Below are 20,127 nucleotides of genomic sequence, written 5' to 3'. Positions count from 1 at the left end.
GGCTTGAGCACATGCTAACTGAGCTCAGGAGAGGAGATTGGGGCAGCTGTGGGGACACATGACCTTTAGGGGCAAGGATATGGTGAAGACCGTAGAACCAGAAGTAATCTAGTCCCTTCTAGCCCACAGCAGGGGTCTGAGTGGCCTCTGCGGCACTTCCTGTCAGGGTCTGTCCAGCTTCTGGTTACATCCCTTCAGGGGACCTCACTGAGGGCCATCATACCAAACCTGGACACTCAGCCTTAGGAAGTTTTCCCCTTTTCACTCTCAGTCTCCCTGCCTGTGTGGTGCTGGCCCTGCTCTCACTGAGCCTCGTTCCTCCTCTGTAGGACAGCCTTGAGGCAACCAGTGTGCCCTTCAGAATGTGCCAGGATAAACATGTCCACTTTGTCTGGCACTGGCTCACGCCTGTAATTTCAGCACTTTGGGAGGCCAAGGCGGGAGGATCACTTGAGCCCAGGAGTTTGAGACCAGCCTGGGCAATATAGCAAGACCCCGTCTTTACAAAATATATATATTTTTAAATTAGCTAGGCGTCGTGGTGCACACCTGTGGTCCCAGCTACTCGAGGGGCTGAGGTGGGATGATCACTTGAGCCTGGGAGTCAAGGCTGCAGTGAACTGTGATCACACCACTGCCCTCCCGCCTGTGCAAGACCCCATCTCAAAAACAAAACAAATACATGTGGACAAATATGATCAAATATAAAAGGAAAGAAGACACCATGCTGGAGAACCAGCAGAAAACAGATAATAGAAACAAACCCACAAATACTTCAAATACTGGAATGATTAGGCACAGAGTGCTTTACTATTTTTTTTTTTTTGAGATGGAGTCTTGCTCTATCGCCCAGGCTGGAGTGCGTTGGCGTGATCTCAGCTCGCTGCAGCCTCCGCCTCCCAGGTTCAAGCGACTCTCCTGCCTCAGCCTCCTGTGTAGCTGAGACTACAGGTGCACACCACCACACCTGGCTAATTTTTGTATTTTTAGTAGAGATGGGGTTTAGTCATGTTGGCCAGGCTGATCTCTTAACTCCTGACCTCAAGTGATCCACCCATCTCGGCCTCCCAAAGTGCTGGGATTATGGCGTGAGCCACTACGCCTAGCCTGTTCTACTATTTTTAAAGAGAAGGTCGGGCACGGTGACTTACACCCATAATCCAGAGTCGGACAGATCACTTAGAGTCAGGAGTTCGAGACCAGCCTGGCCAACATGGTGAAATACTGTCTCTACTAAAAATACAAACATTAGCTGGGCATGGTGGCACGCACCCGTAGTCCCAGCTACTTGGGAGGCTGAGGCAGGAGAATCTCTTGAACCTGGGAGGCGGAGGTTGCAGTGAGCCAAGATCGCGCCACTGCGCTCCAGTTTGGGTGATAGAGTGAGACTCCCATCTCAGAAAAATAAAAGACAGTATCTGCAGGGAACCGGAAACTATAAAGCGAGCCCTGGCCTGGAATAATAGCTAAAAATCAAGGATCCGAGGGGTAGATTTAACAGCAGATTAGAGAGACTTAAAGAGGAAAAGCAAACTGAAGGGTGGGTCAGAAGACATCCCGGCTGCAGTGTGGAGTGGGAAAGCTACGGGGAGCAGCTTCAGGTGCACCCGCCCCTGCTAACTCATTGCCTTCACCTCATTCACACTCACTGCTTACCCTGGCCCCACTCCAACCTGCCCAAGGTGCAGTGCTGGGCAGAAGCCCAACTCCTCAAGCCCTCAGAAGCCTCTTTGATATATCCACTTTTCTTCCCCACTGAGGCTGCTGTGTGGGTCCAGGCCACCACCAGTCCCTGGCTGCAGGCAGCAAAGCCTCCTGATAGGTTCCCCTCCTCCTGACCCCTAGCCTAGTCCCCTTCAGTCTATTCCTCACGTGGCAGCAACCATAGCATCCTCCTAAAACCCAGCCATGCCAAGCTCCTCACACTTTGGGCTCAGGAAGAGGTCCTCGTCTTTGACACGGCCCTTCCACAGGACCCCTGCAGCCAGCTCCTTACCCTGCCTTGACAGCCTGACCTCGAGTCCATCCCTGCTTTCTCCCAGTGACGGAGCCCACATAAAGTTCGTGCCCACTGGATGTATAGACTTTCCGGATCTACATAAAAGCCACACGTCTATTTCTCTTGAATTCATTAATCTTATGGGGCGTGGTGACTCATGCCTGTAATCCCAGCACTTTGGGAGGCTGAGGCAGACAGATGACCTCAGGTCAGGAGTTTGAGACTAGCCTGGCCAACAAGGTGAAACCCTGTCTCTACTAAAAGTACAAAAAGTACTGGGCATGGTGACGCAGGCCTGTAATCCCAACTATTTGGGAGACTGAGAGAGGAGAGTTGCCTGAACCCCGGAGGTGGAAGTTGCAATGAGCCGAGATCACACCATTGCACTTCAGCCTGGGTGACAAGAGTGAAACTGTCTCCAAAAAAAAAAAAAAAAAAAAAAAAAAAAATTTTATTACTCATTCAAATATCAAATGATGTATTGCTCAAGATATACCAATTCAGAACACCTTTTGTTCACTAATTTTGCAAAAACAAATCACGTTTTTCATCTGCATCACTGGCGTCACCCTTGGAGCCCCCTCTGGGTCAGCTGACCCCGCTCTCCTGAGGCTGCTGTCTTCGCTATGCCAGCCTTTAAGCAGCACCTGTAGGATTTCATGCACAGAACAAGCACTAGAAATTTCATTCCAAGCCACAAGTGTCCCCTGGCACACAACGTTCAGCACTGGTTTCTCCTGATGTCCGAGTGTGAGGCCTCAGTAATTACCCCTAAGGAAAAATGACAAAATCTTGTTTCTTTGCCTTTTTCCACCCCCAAGGACCTCTAGGGATTTCCTGTCACCATGATTGAGGTTGCTCAGATGCTGAATGCACTCTCCTTGAACAATAGTTGGTGTCTCCAGGGAATTGAGGGGGCTTCCATGTGATGGGGCCTGTAATGCCGCCACCCTATGGGAATGCCCCTCAATTCAGAAGGATAGTTCTGGGGAAAAAAATCCAACCTTATATTCAGACCTGTAGGGTTCTTAGCTGAGTTTCGGGAATCTAGGGTGTCTGGCAGCCTCTTGACTGTTCGTTCTCCCCTCCCTGTCCTGCCCTGGGCTGGCTGCAGGCCCACCCCTGGTTGCTCATGCAGCACCCACTCTGCCCTGCTGTGGACCCTGTTTCCTAGTGGTTCTAGTCACCCCCAGAGGGAGCACCCTGTTGTGTAGAGAGGAGCAGAGTCGGCGTGCTGGTCCAGGTGACATTCTCTTCCCAGCCTACTTGTTCCCCATGGAGGCATCCCTTTCCCTGCCTCCACCCACTCCCCCCATTGTCTGGGCTACACCTCCGGTCCCCTTGGGGCACTGGGCAAGTGGCTTCCCTCTCTCACTGAGTATGCCACCGCTGGCCAGGCCTGGCAGGTCCCTGTGCCTGATTAGAGCTCAGGCTCAGCCTGACCTCCCTCTTCACCCGCTCACTCATGGTCCTGAGGCTGGGCACCCATAGCCTCCCTTTCTCCAGCCCCTGCTCTGGGACAGGTGGGTGGATGTGGCCTGGGGCTGGGGACCTGGCTCTAGGGAGGGGCTTTTTGGAGCCCTGGCCTAGAGGAGACAAGTGTGGCCTCTGTGAATCCTGCTCTGCCATTTAGTGTCCTGGTGATCTTAACCTCGCTAAGCCTGCTTCTTCATCTGACAAATGGAGAAAACCACAGGCCCCACTCTGAGGTGACTGTCCCAGCTTAGTCCGGTCACAGAGCCCTTTACTCACAGGCCAGCCAACCTCCCTCGGCCCACCCCAGCATTCACCCGTGGGGTTTCACACGGGCCTTCCTCACAGGCCAGTGTTCCAGTGGGAGACTCTCCCCTCCCCACAAACAGCACGCTTGGTTTTGCCAGGATGCCCTGGCTCAGCCATGGACATGGGACTGTGGGCAGGTACGTGGTTCTGCTCTGATGGCTTCCCCTGCCCACCCCCGAAGGTGTCTGTCCTGGCAGCGGCTTGGTCTGGGGTAAGCTGAGCCTGCTGCTGTACTCCTACTTTTGCTGGGTTCAGTGGGGGGAAGCAGGGTGACACCCTGGGTTCCTGGATATCAGCCACACTGCTGGGCCCCACAGTCCCCTGGGAGAGTTGCCCCTACCCACAACCCATGGGACTTGGGAAGGCCCAAGCCAGAGGTAGGTGGGAAGTTGCTGGTGAAGGACGCAGCCCTGGCTCTGGCCCAGTTCTGGGCCCATTGCCCCGAGGTCACAGCTGGCCCTTGGCTCCTGGACCAAAGTCCTCGGGCGCACTGGCTGCTTGGTCACCAGCTCCCAGGCCCAGGGAAAGCTGAAGAGGGCAAGGCCAGGTGCCTGCCCCCACCCTGCCTGCCTCAGCTGAAACACTTCTTCACCAACACAATTCCCATTTATTGATGACCTTGCAATATAAATATCATACAACAGGGCAGGGGCAGGAACCAAGCTGAGTGGAACCAGAGGCGGCTCACTAGCCATGCTACCCACAGGAACACAGCTGCCACGGAGGCGAAACCTCACACCCTGGCCCCTTGCCCCAGACAGTCCTGTCTCCAGGTCCTGGGAGTTTGGGAAGCAGGGTACAGATGCTGGCCTGGTCATAGAGATGGCAGGGAGTGGCTGGGGCTGAGCTCGTGAGACAAAGAGCTCTTGCCAGTCTCCTGTTCCAGAGGGCTGGTTCCCTTCCCCAGAGGAGGCATCGGTGGAGGAGGCACCAGGGGCCGGGGCCTAACGTCCCGCTCAGCCTCTGCACTCAGCCCCAGGTCGGGCCCCGGCAGGTGCTGAGATGACCCACGGAAGGCACTTGGCTGGGGCCTGCAGGCCCCCGGAGGATGTGGTCCGTGACTTAGTAGATTTGGGGGGACCAGGGAAGAGGGAACCAATGGTGGGTGGCCCATCCCAGGGTGGGCTTGGCTGTGGCATTGGCAGGCCTGAGTCCTAGGGGCTCAGAGCTTGGCCCGGGGGTGGCTCTGCAGCAGGGCACGCATGTCCAGGAGCGCCTTCTCCAGGTAATGTGCCAGGCGGGCGGCGTTGGTCTCTGCGCAGCTGTTGTAGGCCGACAGGGAGAAGTTGATGTGGGCCTCCATGGGGTTATAGCAGACACCGTAGCCATCGGGGACCACGGGCCCAAAGAACATGACGCAGTCTGTCTTGGAAGGGACCTGGGGATGGCAGGACGAAAGCTCTCAAGCTCCCCTACCTTGACGCCCCCAGCACTTCCCAGGCTGCCTGTGCTTCTGCCAAGACTGCGGGCCCTTTGAGGGCAGAGACCATGGTCTGTCCCCTGCTATATCCCAGCAACCAGTACAGGCTGGCACGAATCAAATGTTCCTTTATACCTGACCAGTGGGTCAGGGAAGCTGATTCTCCCATGAGAAGCACTGACCCCTTCTCAGCCTGCCTGGGCTGCAGATAGGCCCCTGCCCCTAGTTCCTCCTCTGGAACTCAGCTGTGTCGGCATTGGGCCAGTGGGGCCTGTGTGGGCCACGTCAAACTGCCAGTGGGTTCTCTGCCTGCAGCCCCCGGGGCACCTGGGGCAGTGGCCCACCTGGCTGGTGGAGAGGTGGAAGTGCATGGCGATGGCATAGGAGGTGTCCATGAAGATGTCAGGCATGCTCACCAGGTCCTCGATGGCCTGCAGCTTCAGGCCCAGGAGGTGTCGATCAAAGGCCTCTCCACGGATGGCCTGTTGGGGTGGGAGAGCTGTCAGGAGTAGGGGCTGTGGACCCGCGGGGTATCCCTGCCCTCTTCAGCCTGTGGCAGTGCCATCCTTCCCAGGCACTGACCACTCAGAACCATGAGACCAGAGTATTCTGGCCAGAGAGAGCCTTTGTTTCACAGATGGGGAAACTGAGGCTCAGGGAGGGGCGGGGATTTGCCCAGGGAGGCAGGACAGTGCAGGGTTGCGGAGCAGGGCCCTGGAGCTGGGTGGCCTAGCCCCATCCTGGCTGTGGGGCCTTGGTAGGTTGCTTAGGTTCTGCAACCGTAGTGTCTTCATCTGTAAAGAGGGGTGAGTCCTGCACTCCCCTCGCAGGGTGGCGGTAAGCTTTAAATGGATGTGTGCATGTAGCACGGTCAGAGCCTGGACACACAGCTGCTCAGAGACAGAGCCTGGACATGCACCCAGACAGCCACCTCCCTGACTGCAGCCCAAGCTGCTGGAGGGCAGGAAACTCGCTGTCTGCTGGAACACATATACCTAGCATCAGGGAGAGAGTGTGACCCAAAATCTAGGGCCCAGGCCAACCCTGGAACCTGGGACCAGGGCAGTTACTGGGCCCAGGCTGGGTCTCTCCAACTTTAAAATGGAGATATTTGGCTGGGCGCAGTGGCTCATGCCTGTAATCCCAGTACTTTGGGAGCCTGAGGTGGGTGGATCACTTGAGGTCAGGAGTTTGAGACTAGCCTGTCAACATGGTGAATCCCTGTCTCTACTAAAAATACAAAACTTAGCTGGGCATGGTGGCGGGTGCCTGTAATCCCAGCTACTTGGGAGGCTGAGGCAGGAGAATTGCTTGAACCCGGGAGGCAGGGATTGCAGTGAGCCGAGATCGCACCACTGCACTCTAGCCTGGGCGACAGAGCAAGATTCCATCTCAAAAAAAAAAGGGCTAACAACAAAAAAAAAAGAGTAGGGGCTATTCAGCCTGGTTCCAGGTGCTCCCAGGCTGGGGGAGGTGTGGTCCTAGCAAAGGGTTGGCAGCCATTGCCATTGGCTGCAGGGATGGATAGTCAGAGGGACAGACAGATGGCTGACACTAAGGGACAAGTGAGTAGGCACAAGCGGGCTCACTCACCCGGTCGGTATAGCCTCGGTGGGCCTGCACGGCCTTCCGCAGCAGCTCCACCTTCTGGTGCCCCTAGAGTGGTGAGGGTTGGAGGGAGCTGAAGCACTGTCCCTTCTCTTCTCTTTGCCCACCTCAGTAGCCCATCCCTCACCCAGCACTAGATTCTGAGCTCTTTAAGAGAAACTATTAGGGCCGAGAGCAGTGGCTCACGCCTGTAATCTCAACACTTTGGGAGGCCAAGGCAGGTGGATCCATTGAGGTCAGGAGTTTGAGACCAGCCTGGTCAACATGGTGAAACGCTGTCTCTACTAAAAATACAAAAATTAGCCGGGCATGGTGGCAGGCACCTGTAGTCCCAGCTACTTGGGAGGCTGAGGCAGGAGAATTGCTTGAACCCGGGAGGTGGAGGTTGCAGTGAGTCGAGATCATGCCACTGCACTCCAGCCTGGGGGACAGAGCAAGACTCTTTCTAAAAAAAAAAAAACAAGAAAAAACAAAAGAGCGAGTGTTGCACCTGCCAACTCCTTGGTCCTCAGCTGGGGCCTGACATAGCGCAGTTGCTTTACTGCCAATGAATAAATGAATGAACAAATGAATGACTCCCTTTTTCTCTTTGGCCCCCAGGAAGCTCAGAGCTAGATTCACGGTTCCAGCTTCTGTTAGATTCCCCGAGCCCACCATGGGGCTGGAATCCTGTAGGTGCTCAATCAATGTGTGTTGACTGAGTGAGCACGAGGGAGATGGCTCAGACCCAGCTCACCCGCCCTCACCCCAGACCTCTCACCGTGACACTGGAGTCATCCATGGCCTTGACAAAGGCGAGTGAATCCATGGAAGCCGAGCGGATGGTGTCGGTGCGGCCCAGGTGAAACATGCGCAGGGAGGCACTTTCGTAGGTGGCACATGCCTGCCTGTAGATCCTGGTGGGAAACGGGGCTGAGCACGCCCCTTGGAGGCGGACACCCCCTCCCCTGCCCCCAGGTCTCCTCCCTCCTCCATGGGTGGGCCGCAGAGGTGCACCTGTAGTAGGCCAGCTGCAAAGCCATCTGGATGAAGGCATCTGGGCTTAGCTTCTCCGACTTGGGGAAGTCCTTTCCAAAATGATGGAACACCATCATGGTGATGTCCAGGTCCTGGATCATGCTGGGGGTGTGGGAAGGGCAGGTGAGGGGCAGGCCCCGGCAGCCCCTGCCAACCCCACAGAGGGTCTGGGTGTCATGAGAGAGCTGGCACAGGAGCCACTCAAGCTCAAGGGCCTGGCCTTACCCACCCAGCACGGGGATGGCAGGGGCAGACACTTACATGCTGAGGTTCTGCTTGGCCTTCTCGATGTCGCTCTTGATCTCGGGGGTGATGTTGAACCGCAGCTTCTTGGGCATGGGCAGGGGCACCATGGGAGACCGCACGAGCTCGGGTTTCTTCCTGCACAGTACGTGGGGCCTCAGGCTCATGCTGGCGCCTCTAGAGCCTGAGTCCATTCTGAGACCAGGGTGGGGGCCAGCCCGGGGAGATGTGTTTGTTCTGAAAACGACCTTCACTTCAGCTTTCTTTTTTTTTTTAAAGATGAAGTCTTGCTCTGTTGCCCAGGCTGGAGTGCAATGGTGTGATCTCAGCTCACTGCAACCTTGGCCTCCCTGGTTCAAGTGATTCTCCTGCCTCAGCCTCCTGAGTAGCTGGGATTACAGGTGCCTGCCACCACGCCTGGCTAATTTTGTTTTTTTTTCTTTTGAGATGGAGTCTCACTCTGTCGCCCAGGTTGGAGTGCAGTGGCACAGTCTCCGCTCAACGCAACCTCTGCCTCCTGGGTTCAAGCAATTCTTGTGCCTCAGCCTCCTGAGTAATTGGGATTATAGGCATACGCTGCCACACCTGGGTAATTTTTTTTTTTTTCTATTTTTAGTAGAAATGGCATTTCACCATGTTGGCCAGGCTGATCTCAAACTCCTGACCTCAACTGATCCTCCCGTCTCAGCCTCCCAAAGTGTCAGGATTACAGGCATAAGCCACCATATCCGGCTGGCTTCCTTGGAAGAAACATTCCCAGGCACAAAGGAGAGTATTCCCCTATAAGCTGGTCTATCACCTGTGTGTCACCTGTTACTAGGCGCTGGGGAACTAGGCGAGAGATGTGACTGTACTCACGTGTACTCGATGACATAGTCCAGAAGGGTGACGATAGGGGGCCCCTCCGCTGCAGCGTGCTCGTACACGAGCCCACAGGAGCCATCTTCTGCCACGATGAACTGCGGAAGGGAAGGGAGACCCCGGTCAGCCCCAGGGCCCTGGGGGGTGGCCCCGACCCAATCACTCTTTGGTCAAGGCAAGGGCCTCTCTGAAGCCATCTCAATGGGCTATGCTGACTTATTACTGTTATTAACAATAGCTGACATTCACTGGGTGCCCTGGTGTGCTAAGCACATCCCACGCTCAGCGTGCCTGACCGAGTCCTTCAAACTACTCTGCCGGTGAAGTCGACCACCTCCCCATTTTACAGGTGCAGAGAGGGATTGTTGTGCCAGGATTGCACTGGCTGACCCCGGATCCCAGGTTCTCTGTGAGGTGCTGAGGTGGTGTGCTGGGGGTGGCAGCAGTTTCCAGGCCAGCGGCAGGACTGGTGATGACAGGCTGGCTGCCTGGTAATTATGGTGGCGTCCAGCCTGCTGGCTTCCTGCCTGTTTTACAAGCTAGGAGGCTGGGGACGCAGGGCCGGGGAGGGGCAGGAAGTCCCGAGGCCATGGAGGCCCTGTTCAGGTGTACACGAGTGGGCGAAGCCCTGCTGGGCCTCACCTGCAGCGTCTTGTCGAACCAGCGGTTGCCGCTGTTGAGCCTGCTGCCGCCCCCGTGCAGCATCTGGCCTGCCACGTGGCTGCGGTACACGTCTTCTGAGACCCTGGGCACGGGCGCATCCAGGCACACGGTGAAGATACTCTTCTGGATGGAGCGCACGGAATCCCGGTTCACCTTGTCTGCAGGTGGCATGGGGTGGGGAGGCTCAAAATGGGGTGAGTCTCAGGGTGTGGGAGAGATGGACCAGCCCCTCCACAGCCTCCTGCCCTGGGCTCTTCTGACCTATTTGTACCCCCTCTGGGATGAGGAGATCCCCACCTCAGGGGCCCTCCAGGGCATTCACCGAGTGTAGGGTGTGGGTTCGGAGCTTCAAACTCAACAGGACCCTGCAGCCCCACAGCATTCCTTGAGGCAGGACCCAACACCTGGCCCACTTTAGACACAGGAAACGGAAGCCCAGGGTCACACAGGAGCTGGCGTGGCAGCCAGGGATCCCACACGGGTGGTCTGACTTTGGGGCTAATGCCCCTGAGCAAGACATGCTTTGGAGGATTGCTGGTGCTCGGGGGTACAGGGAGCGTGGAGGTGGGTGGGCTCCTCAGCCAGAGGACTTGGACTGTAATCCTAACTTGCTATTTAGCAGAAAGAAACTACCCTAACCATGAGGTGTCCTCATCTATGACACGGGGCCTACATTGCCTGCTCCAGGTTGAGAGGATGCAATGAGAACCATGGCTGCCCACGGCTGTGCGGGGCCCAGTGTGCTGGGGGAATGTTGGGAAAAGGGCTTGTGGGGTGCCTGTATAAACTGGCCTTAAAAATATGGGATAATGGACGGGCGCGGTGGCTCAAGCCTGTAATCCCAGCACTTTGGGAGGCTGAGACGGGTGGATCACGAGGTCAGGAGATCGAGACCATCCTGGCTAACATGGTGAAACCCCGTCTCTACTAAAAAATAACAAAAAACTAGCCGGGCGATATGGCGGACGCCTGTAGTCCCAGCTACTCGGGAGGCTGAGGCAGGAGAATGGCGTGAACCCGGGAGGCGGAGCTTGCAGTGAGCTGAGATCCGGCCACTGCACTCCAGCCTGGGCGACAGAGCAAGACTCCGTCTCAAAAAAAAAAAAAAAAAAAAATGGGATAATAAGTTGTGGAAAGCCACAAGAGGCCGCTGAGGAGGAAAGCCTCCTAATTGCCATCATGTTCCCATGCTCAGAGCGAGACCCACTCTATCTGTAAACACTGTGTTCAAGGAGAAAGACACTCCTTTGAAACACTAGAATGTGGACAGACGTGCAGGCTCCTAGTTAAGCCGCTCCCACTAGCTACTCTCTGGTAAGTTAAAGATATGCTGTTTGAACACAAAGGAGATTCATTGAAACCGCTATTGCTATAGATTACGCCTATGACGCACTGCCTCCCTTTCACTGTTTTGCCCTGAACATCTGCTTCTTAGACCTAAGTGATTGTACTCAACAAATAGTGTGGAGACCAGAACTCTGTGCCTTTTGCAGCCTCCACTTTGCAACTGGCCCCTGGCTCCCAGCTTTATGAAATCTTTTTTTTTTTTTGAGACAGAGTCTTACTCTGTCACCCAGGCTGGAGTGCAGTGGCGCGATCTTGGCTCACTGCAAGCTCCACCTCCCGGGTTCACGCCATTCTCCTGCCTCAGCCTCCCGAGTAGCTGGGACTACGGGCACTCGCCACCACACCAGGCTAATTTTTTGTATTTTTAGTAGAGACGGGGTTTCACCGTGTTAGCCTGGATGGTCTCGATTTCCTGACCTTGTGATCTGCCTGCCTCGGCCTCCCAAAGTGCTGGGATTACAGGCGTGAGCCACCGCGCCCAGCCCCCTTTATGAACTCTTAACCTGTCTCTTCTCATTCCTTTGTTGCCACCAGACTTCGGGTAGGGTACCCTATGGGTGGTGTTGACGCTGGTCCCCACCAGGGAAAGAGGCCTGGGTGTGCAGCCCCAGCACGGCCCGCAAGAGGCACCTTTGATGAGGGTGTTGTATGCCTTGGCCCAGGAGTTGCGGTGGTTGGAGGTGAGGATGCCCACAGGCTCCTTGTTGGTCTGTAGGGATGAGTTCCAGATCTTCTCCAGCTGCACGAAGATCTGATCCGCAGTGAGGGGCGTCCCGTCACTGTGGTACACGTCCAGCTCAAAAAACTGTCGGGGCACAGGCAGGTAAGAGGAGGGAGCTGAGTGGGGACCTCAGGCTGAGAGCAGCCACCTCCCCACACCTGCCTCCTCCTGGCCTTGGCCTTGGAGGGGATGGAGTCAGGCCAAGGGTGTGAGGGGGAGGAGGTCCTTGGATCGCCCTTCTGGGCTGGGCAGGCCCACGGCCCCTCCTGGCCTCCCTGGGCCGCCAATGGAGAAGCCAGGGGATGCCCATTCCTGGGGCACATGGGCATGTGTGCTGGGGAACCCCAGTGGGGAAGCCGACCGCAGCCGTCCTGCTGTACTCCTGCAGCAGGGCAGGGGCTTGCAGGCGTGGGTGGGGGCCACCCACCTGGTAGTTGTGTACCACGGTGATGTGCGTGGGAGGCTTCTTGGTCTTGCTGAAGTTGCTGACCGTGTCCTGCTTGGGGCCCGGCACTCGGCAGGAGGACAGGATCTGATAGTACTGGTTCATGCACAGTGGCTTTCCCCCCAGGTACTCCACGGGCAGGGTCTCACTGCAGGGCAGAGGGGCAGTGAGGGCGCCACTGGGCAAGTGAATGGGGAGGAGGGCAGGGTCGACCTAGGAGGGCAGGGTCGACCTCCTAGGTACTGCTCGGGGCTTACACAGTGTCCCCGCTCCCCCTCCCAGCATAAGCAGGGCACCTCAGGGCTGCGCTGCAGGCAGGGGGCTCGCTTTCTGCCCCAGTGGGCCCTGTTCAGAAGTCACCTAGAAACTCCCTCCCTTCCCCTCTCTGGGCTTCAGTTTGTAACGGGGGAGATGAAGCAGCGAATAAAACTCTGGGGTCCTCTTTAGTTGGGATGGGACAGGGTCACCCACCAAGAGGAGATTCCAGCAGCTGTAGCAGACGACAATCCCCAGTGCTCCATCTCCCAAATCCCACCCAAGGCTGGGCTGACAGGAAGTGAAAGTGACTGAGCTTTGGGCCTGCTGGGCCAGGGCTGGGGTCAGAAGTGGCTGTGGTAATTAGGCAGGCCTGGGCAGGTGTGGGGCTGGGCAGGGGTGGGGCTGCTCACTTGTCAATCATGACCTTGAAATCCAACACACCCTCAATGAGTTTGGCAGCAAATCTGGAAAGATTGATTAGAGATTAGAAGCTGTGTAGACACCCTGAAGGAGGCCCCGAGCTAGGGACACCTGCTTGGGGAGTAGGAGGCCTAGTCTTCCATCCTCCCTCACCGTGTCCAGAAAGCCCAGGAGCGCAAGGGAGGAGCCTAGGAGTCCCAGTTTGCCAGTCTGTGTCTGCTTCTTTGTAACCTCTAGAGGGAGCACAGTCAGGAGGGCTCGGGGAAGTGCTGGTGGCCAAGGGCCTGGTAGGACTTGGGTGCTAGTCCCTTGCAGCTGGAGTGTGGCTTGGTTAGGGGTCAGTGGGCTGGGTCTACCCACAGAAGGCCTGAGCTCCTGAACCACATCCTGGAATCTGGAGGGGGTGTCATCTGCTCTGAAGCATTGGCTCTGGAGGGCCCCAGGCCCCTGGGGTGGTGTGAATGGGACAGCAGTGGCTCCGGTGTTCCCTCCACTAGGTCTCTTCCCCACTCTGGGCCTCTGTGTCCCCCAGGCCGCCTTCCTCCCAGGGCTGTCTGGCCCATGGCAACCATCCTCAATGCTTGGGGCTGCCCCTGGATCCCACCATGGGGACCACTGGCTGGAGTTCCCGGGCCTGAACCCCGGCCCTTCCCAGGGTGCCCTGGTCCCTTTAAGAGAAGCAGGTGGCGGCAGCCAGTGGCTGGTCCTTGGGCAGGAGATCCTTGTTGCTGGTATTTTTATCTCTGGTAGGACTGGAATAGGGGCTGGCGCAGGTGACCTGGCCGAATGTGGAAAAGGGGACTGTGTACAGAGGTCACCCCTGTGGCTAGCTGAGGAGAGTGGGAAGGAGGGGTGAAGTGCTAAAACTGGGGCTGGGGAGAAGCCCCAGGTACGGAGGAGGATGGGGCCTCCACAAAGATGTGGTTAATAGCCATGAGGCTTCAGAGCTAGAGAGACCCTGCTTCCTGAATGGGGTCTTGGGCAGCTCCCTTCCCTGCTCCGAGCCTCAATTTCCCCATTTGTAAAATAGGGAGGATGCTCCCTACTTCATAAGGCTATTTGTGGGGCAGAAAGATAAACAGGGTCAGGGCCCCTCCAAGCCGCTGGGGGAAGTGGACTCGAGGGGCCCGGCTGCCTCCCAGCCCCCTAGCCCCAGCCACTCACCGGAGCTGACCCTGCAGGTCCACGAAGTTCTGCTTGGGCAGCATCACACCTGGGCTGGAGCAGATGACCACAGGCTGGCGGTACTGGAGGTAGGCAGTCTTGAGCCACCACTCAGACAGCTGGGAAAAGGGCCAGAGCCTGTCAGGAGGGGTGCATGGGCCCTGGTGCTCCCTCTTCCCAGGGCTAGGGGACGTGGCTGGCCCCATGCCCTCTACCCTGCTGTGGAGATTCTCAAAGTAAATGCTTAGACCCAGAACCCACCCTTCCCGCCCCACACCTTAAACCCACCAGCCTCTTCCCTTTAGCCCGAGTGATCAGTATTAGCCAGATCAATCAGACGCTGCTGCTAAGAAAGGACGTGAAAGAAAGATCGGGAGGAAACCTGGGGTGTAGGGAGGGGCAGCAAGGTGAATGAATTCTCTCTCTTTTTTTTTTTTTTTTTGGTTTTTGAGACAGAGTCTCACTCTCTCACCCAGGCTGGAGTGCAGTGGCGTAATCTCAGCTCACTGCAAGCTCCACCTCCCGGGTTCATGCAATTCTCCTGCCTGAGCCTCCCAAGTAGCTGGGACTACAGGCGCCTGTCACCACGCCCGGCTGATTTTTTTGTATTTTTAGTAGAGATGGGGTTTCACCATGTGAGCCAGGATGGTCTCAATCTCCTGACCTTGTCATCCGCCCACCTCAGCCTCCTAAAGTGCTGGGATTACAGGCATGAGCCACTGTGCCCGACAAGGTGAATGAATTCTCATTTTACACATTCTCTGTCAATGACTGCCATACGTTAAATTAAAATGTATGCCTGAATAGACAGAAAGGAAAAAAGGGAAGGGTCTACAAAAACGAAGTCCAACGAGTGACTTTTTTTTTGAGACAGGGTCTCACTGTCACCCACGCTAAAGTTCCATGGTGCTATCTCAGCTCACTGCAACCTCTGCCTCCTGCATTCAAGCGATTCTCTTGCCTAAGCCTCCTGAGTAGCTGGGGCTATAGGTGTGCACCACCACACCTGGCTGATTTTTGTATTTTTTGGTACAGACAGGGTTTCACCATGTTGGCCAGGCTTGAACTCCTGACCTCAAATGATTCATGAGCCTCAGCTTCCCAAAGTGCTGGGATTACAGGCGTCAGCCACCACGTCTGGCCCAATAAGTGAGTTTTTGACCATCCCCAGCAGAGAACTGTCCAAGGAGGCAGGAGACCGGGGTATCAGAGCAGCCTGAGGGACGTGGTCTTGCTCTGTGGCCTCGGGGAGTAGATACCCACTTTGATCTCAAGGTTAGGGCAATCTTGAGGCGACGCTCCCTGCAAAGATGAATCCTTATGCCAGTGACAAGATGTGGGTGACACATCCTCACTCTCTGCCCTGACGGTCCGTCCTCTGTCTGGGGGGTGGGGGTCTCTGGGCACCAGCCAGGGATGTGGTATTAAAGGCTCCATGTCTGGGACTGCGCACACTCCCAGGTGACTGTCACCCTGTGTCCTCTATGCTGACTGCAACACCCACCATCCCTGCACACAGCCAGTACAGATTTCTCTGGCCTTCCACCCCCAGAGACCTGGGCCCACCCTGCGTCCCCTCACCCTGTGGTGAACAGCAGCAGGATGTGCCTCTTCATCACACGCACTCCCCTGTGGCGCTGGGCCACTAGCCCTTGGCAAGGGGTGAGGGGGAGGTGACTTGTTCCAGGTTTTGGAGTCCACAGTCCTGACCTGACGAGTCTCAGCAAATGTGGATGACTTCCACCTCCTGTGTGCAGCCCCCCAGCCTCCGCCAAGCCCCAGGGCTAGAGCTCCACCTCCCATCCCCATGACATCCCCTATAACACAGCACTTCCCAGGGTGGGACCCGCTGTGGCTCTCCCACAGGCAGTTTCTCCCTCAGGCAACCCCGACTTGGCAAATTCCACCCCTGCCCCCACTATTGGCAAGTGACACTGGCACTGCCTCCAAAACAGTCCTGGACCTAATGACTCTCCCTGTCTCCCATCCAGTGTCAGACCCAGGCTGCCACAGCTCCCTGGGGGTGATGTCACCCCTCCCTCTCATCTCTGGCTCCCACTCTGCCTCCCTCCCAGCAGCTGGGCCACCTTTTTTTTTTTTTTTTTTTTTTGAGACGGAGTCTTGCTCTGTTGCCCAGGCTGGAGTGCAGTGGCGTGATCTTGGCTCACTGCAAGCTCCGCCTCCCGGGTTCACGCCATTCTCTTGCCTCAACCTCCCGAGCAGCTGGGACTACAGGTGCCGATCATCATACCCAGCTAATTTTTTTGTATTTTTTTTAGTAGACACAGGGTTTCACTGTGTTAGCCAGGATGGTCTCGATCTCCTGACCTCATGATCCGCCCACTTTGGCCTCCCAAAATGCTGGGATTACAGGCATGAGCCACCGCACCCAGCACCCCCCCCATTTTTTTTTCCAAGATGGAGTCTTGCTCTGTTGCCTAGGCTGGAGTGCAGAGGCACAATCTTGGCTCACTGCAACCTCCACCTCCCAGGTTCAAGCAATTCTCCTGTCTCAGCCTCCCCAGTATCTGGGATTATAGGTGTCTGCCACCACACCTGGCTAATTTTTGTATTTTTAGTAGAGATGGGGTTTCACCATGTTGGCCAGGCTGGTCTCGAACTCCTGACCTTGTGATCCGCCCGCCTTGGCCTCCCAAAGTGCTGGGATTACAGGTGTGAGTCATTGTACCCGGCTGTCACCTTCTTAATTTGTGTGTTGAAGTATGAGATGTAAAAAGAAAAGCACACGAAGCATTGGTGTAGGCATATTTTCCAAACTGGGTACACCTGTGTCACAGATCAGACACAGAACCAGGGCGATCCGTCACTAAGTGACACGTATCCCCTGCCTAAGGCTGTCCCACCGAGCACAAGGGCATCATCTTCTACCTGGCTGTACCTGTCCTTGCACCCCACTCCTGCCTCGATCCCAGAACATGACACCTTGTCCACAACCTGTGTCCTGTTCATCCCCTTTCTCTCCTCCCTACTTGAATGTCAGCTCCAGTGGGCTGGTGACTGTGTCCTTCTTGATCACCCGGCGCCCTGCCAAGTGCCAGGCACAGAGTACGTGCTCACAAAACTCTGGGCGGCAAATGAACAGCCGTGCCAGCACAGTGGGCACTGGAGAACTGTGCATGTGCAGCCAGCAGCAGGTCATGGTGAGGGCACCCCTCACTCACCCAGTTCTCCGTCTTCCTGGCCCGACGCTCCAGCCCCTTCTGCAGGCGCTCCCCTACGCCTCCTGAGGCCTGAAACTCATCCACCAGCTGCTTGGTGTGGGCCCACTCCTCCTCACTCACGATGGGCTGCAGCGCCTTCAGGTAGTGGTCCAGGGACTGCTGGAGAGGGGGCACAGGCAGCCGTGGCAGTGCATCCTGGTGTGCCTTGAAGCGGCCGGAAGCCTTCATCAAGGAGGAGGGCTTCAGGAAGCCCAGAGGCTTCACCTGCAGGCAGCAGAACATCCTGTTCATTCCGTTCCCAGCTTGGAGCCCTGGCAGTCCCAAAGCTGCAGTCCTGGGCACTTATGTGCCCATTCCTGGGGCAGAGACAGCCTCTTGGGTGGGGCTGGCCCTGGCCTCCCAGCCCTAGAGCTGTAGATGTCCCCGCCTCTCCAGGGCCTGGAGATGCAGGTAGGGATGGGGAAGGGTGGGGTGTGGCCATGGTTCTTGGCAAAGCTCAGGGGAATCAAGTCAGGATGAATGGCTCTTTGGCGTAGCAGAGGTGAGGGGGACCGCCCACCTGTTGGGTTGCACAGGTCCCTCCTTTCTCACCCTGGAAGAGGAACCAGCCAGCAGAGTGGTGACTGTCCCTCTTGGAGGTCCCCACCTCCTTTTCTCCCACCCTTTCCAGGTTGAGAAATAGAAGGGAAGAAGAGAGAATCACAGAGAGCCAGACAATGGCAGCATCTTCGGGTGAGGGGCCTTGGGCTTCCTCCTGCCTCTGAGATGGGGGAGGGGTGGGGTGAGGGCAGTGCTGTGGCGAGAGAGCTGGGTGGCCTGGCATGGAGGGTGAGAGGCAGCAGAGAGAGAGAAAGTCCAGGAGGCCCTGTAGTGGGCAGAAAGAGAGACAGGAGGGCCCGAGGCTGCTCTTGCAGTGAGCAGGCGAGCGGCAGGAGCTCTGTTCCATACCTTCTCTCTCTGCTGCCCATCCTCCTCCATGGCAGGACCGAGGTTCTGGGCCCTGTCTGCCTTGGTTGGATCTCTAAGCCTAACTGTGCTACCAAGTGGGCGAGCAGAACCTAGTCAGAGGCAGCCACTTGCCTGGGCTGGAAAGAGAAGACAAGAGCCAAGATTCAGGGGGAGGCAGGTGGCAGTGGCAATGGCTGTGGTGGCAACGGGGGTTGTGGCAGTGGCAGTGGCAGGGGAAGCTCCTGAACTCTAGAAGTTACTCCACCCTCCCGAGCTCCCAGAAGTAGAGGAAGGAGGAGCAGGTGAGAGGCTGGTGGGGGCCATTCCAGTAGAAGGGAACCTGGAAAGTTCTTTCCTTTCTTCTCTGCATGGGCTCAGTGCCAGGGAGGCAGGCCAAGAAGTAATAAAAAAATACACCTGTCAGAATCTGTGAAGATCTTTTTGATGAGAGAAAACTTTGCTGGAGGGCAGAGACTGCCTGGCCGCTGAGGTTACACCACAGCCCTGGGATCGGTCCTGAAATTAGGGTTGGTGCAGGGGAGCAGACACCAGGAAAAGGCCATCAGTGGATGGGACAGCCAGAAGCCCTGCCTATTTCCTGTTTCTCTCCAGGACTCCTGGAACCTATCTGAGCTATCCCTCTACCAACACTCATTTTTTCCTGAGCTGTGGCTCATTCAGCTAGGGTCCAAGAGTGGAGGACTTTTGGTATGAAAAATAAACCAAAGGACGCTGCGATTGGGCTGGATTTGAATGAGCAGCTCCAGGGGACTCTAGGCAAGTCCCTCCTTGCCTCAGTTTCCCTGGCAGGAAAGTAACCAGGCTAGTCGGATGGTCTTGGAGAATGACCTAGAGTCTGTTTGTGGGATGAGATGCAGCTTGGGAGACAAGTGACAAGGGTGCAGTGGAGGCTCAGGGTGTTGCAACACCTAGAAGGGCCTCTGAGCCTGAGCCTGGATGCACCCTCTGCCCTCTGGCCCGGTAGTGTGTGTCCGAGACAGTGAGACACCAGCAACATATGCTTGGATCAGGGATGGAAGGAACTGAAATTAGGCTAGCATCCAGGCTGCCCTCTGGGGAGGACTGAGGGGTAGATACAGCCAGGGTGGGGAAGGGGGCTGGAGAGGAGGGAGGCCATGGGGCTGCCATCTGCCAGTTCTGAGGCCTTTCTGAGCAGCCTAGCTTGATGCCTCTGCATGTTTCTCTGGCCACACACAATTCCCCAGGGACCATCTGATAAACCAAAGGAGCCTGACCAACTAACTGGACAGGGTCGGAGAAGTGGCTCTGGCCTAAGCGTGCGACGGGTGTGTGAGAATAACTGGGAGAGTGAGCGCGGGTCTGGACGCTCCTGGTCTCTCTCCCCCACCGGCCTGTCTCTGGGTCTAAGGGTGGGGGTGCTAACTGAAGCCGAGTCCCCCCGTCTTTCCCGGGTCGTTGGAATTGAATGCTCCAGGACGTGGGTTCAATCCCACTTCTGACACTGCGCCCGAATCTCCTGCTCTGCCAAACCTGGGACGCCCGCCTGGCCCCACCCCACCCCACCCCATCAGCTGGAGGCCGGGTCGGATAGCGGCCGCAGGACTAGGTCTCCGCTCCCGGGCGCAACCGCACGGCCCACCCACGCCGTCCAGGGGTCTGGCTCCGCCGCACTCACCACGGTCCTGGCAGCGAAGGCTAACATCTTCGCTGCCTGTCCGCGGACACGCAGTCCGCTCCGTCCCACACACCGGGCAAAGTCCGCGCCGCCGCTGCAGCGGCTGGGGTTGGTGGGTCCTTGCTAGAGCCTTCGGGCCAAGGTCGCTGAGTTACGGCCGCCAGCCGGTAGGGGCGGCCCCGTGCCCAGCCTCCGGGCCGGGCAGGCACCGGGGAGGAGGATTCGCGAGGCGGGGCGTGGGCCGGTAGCGGGCCCCGAGCCTGCAACGGAGCCCGGGAGGCTGGCTGCGGGGCGGGGGCGGGGCCTCGATGGGGCGGGGTCTCCTTGGGGAGGGGCATGAGGGGCGGGGCGTCTCCCGGTAGCGGGTCGCAGTAGGCTGGCTGCGAGCTGGG

The 20,127-nt window shown here is 57.0% G+C and overlaps 1 protein-coding gene across 6 annotated transcripts; it reads right to left on the bottom strand.

Annotated features, from left to right (window-relative positions):
* Window positions 1-4,368: 4,368 nt before the first annotated feature.
* On the bottom strand, window positions 4,369-20,032 carry CRAT (carnitine O-acetyltransferase). Of its 6 annotated transcripts, none has more exons than XM_025359565.1 (15): window positions 19,736-20,018; window positions 18,496-18,594; window positions 17,131-17,394; window positions 13,949-14,067; window positions 12,775-12,828; window positions 12,089-12,254; window positions 11,571-11,745; window positions 9,573-9,751; window positions 8,928-9,028; window positions 8,088-8,207; window positions 7,806-7,928; window positions 7,570-7,705; window positions 6,795-6,857; window positions 5,546-5,683; window positions 4,369-5,159 (listed from the first exon to the last, which is right to left on the bottom strand). In XM_025359565.1, the coding sequence occupies exons 3-15, from the start codon at window positions 17,356-17,358 to the stop codon at window positions 4,944-4,946; spliced, it is 1,818 nt and encodes a 605-aa protein (XP_025215350.1). In that variant the 5' UTR covers window positions 17,359-17,394; window positions 18,496-18,594; window positions 19,736-20,018; the 3' UTR covers window positions 4,369-4,943. The 6 variants fall into 6 exon arrangements, with proteins under 6 accessions (XP_025215350.1, XP_025215346.1, XP_025215348.1 ...); XM_025359561.1 differs by lacking the exon at window positions 18,496-18,594 and adding an exon at window positions 18,079-18,215; XM_025359563.1 differs by lacking the exon at window positions 18,496-18,594 and having other exon boundaries at window positions 19,736-20,032.
* Window positions 20,033-20,127: the final 95 nt, after the last annotated feature.

This window comes from Theropithecus gelada, chromosome 15 (assembly GCF_003255815.1).
Source record: "Theropithecus gelada isolate Dixy chromosome 15, Tgel_1.0, whole genome shotgun sequence".
Taxonomy (NCBI): Eukaryota; Metazoa; Chordata; class Mammalia; order Primates; family Cercopithecidae; genus Theropithecus; species Theropithecus gelada.
The sequence above is the reverse complement of the archived record's forward strand: the minus strand, read 5'-3'. Positions and strand labels throughout refer to the sequence as shown.

Bases quoted from the DNA above. Each gene is read 5' to 3' on its own strand.
- CRAT (XM_025359561.1), bottom strand. From the start codon at position 18,108: ATGGAGGAGGATGGGCAGCAGAGAGAGAAG. The intron at 9,029-9,572 runs GTGAGGCCCAGC...TCCCTTCCGCAG, and splicing joins GGTTCGACAAGACGCTGCAG to TTCATCGTGGCAGAAGATGG. The intron at 8,208-8,927 runs GTGAGTACAGTC...CGTACTGTGCAG, and splicing joins GACTATGTCATCGAGTACAC to GAAGAAACCCGAGCTCGTGC.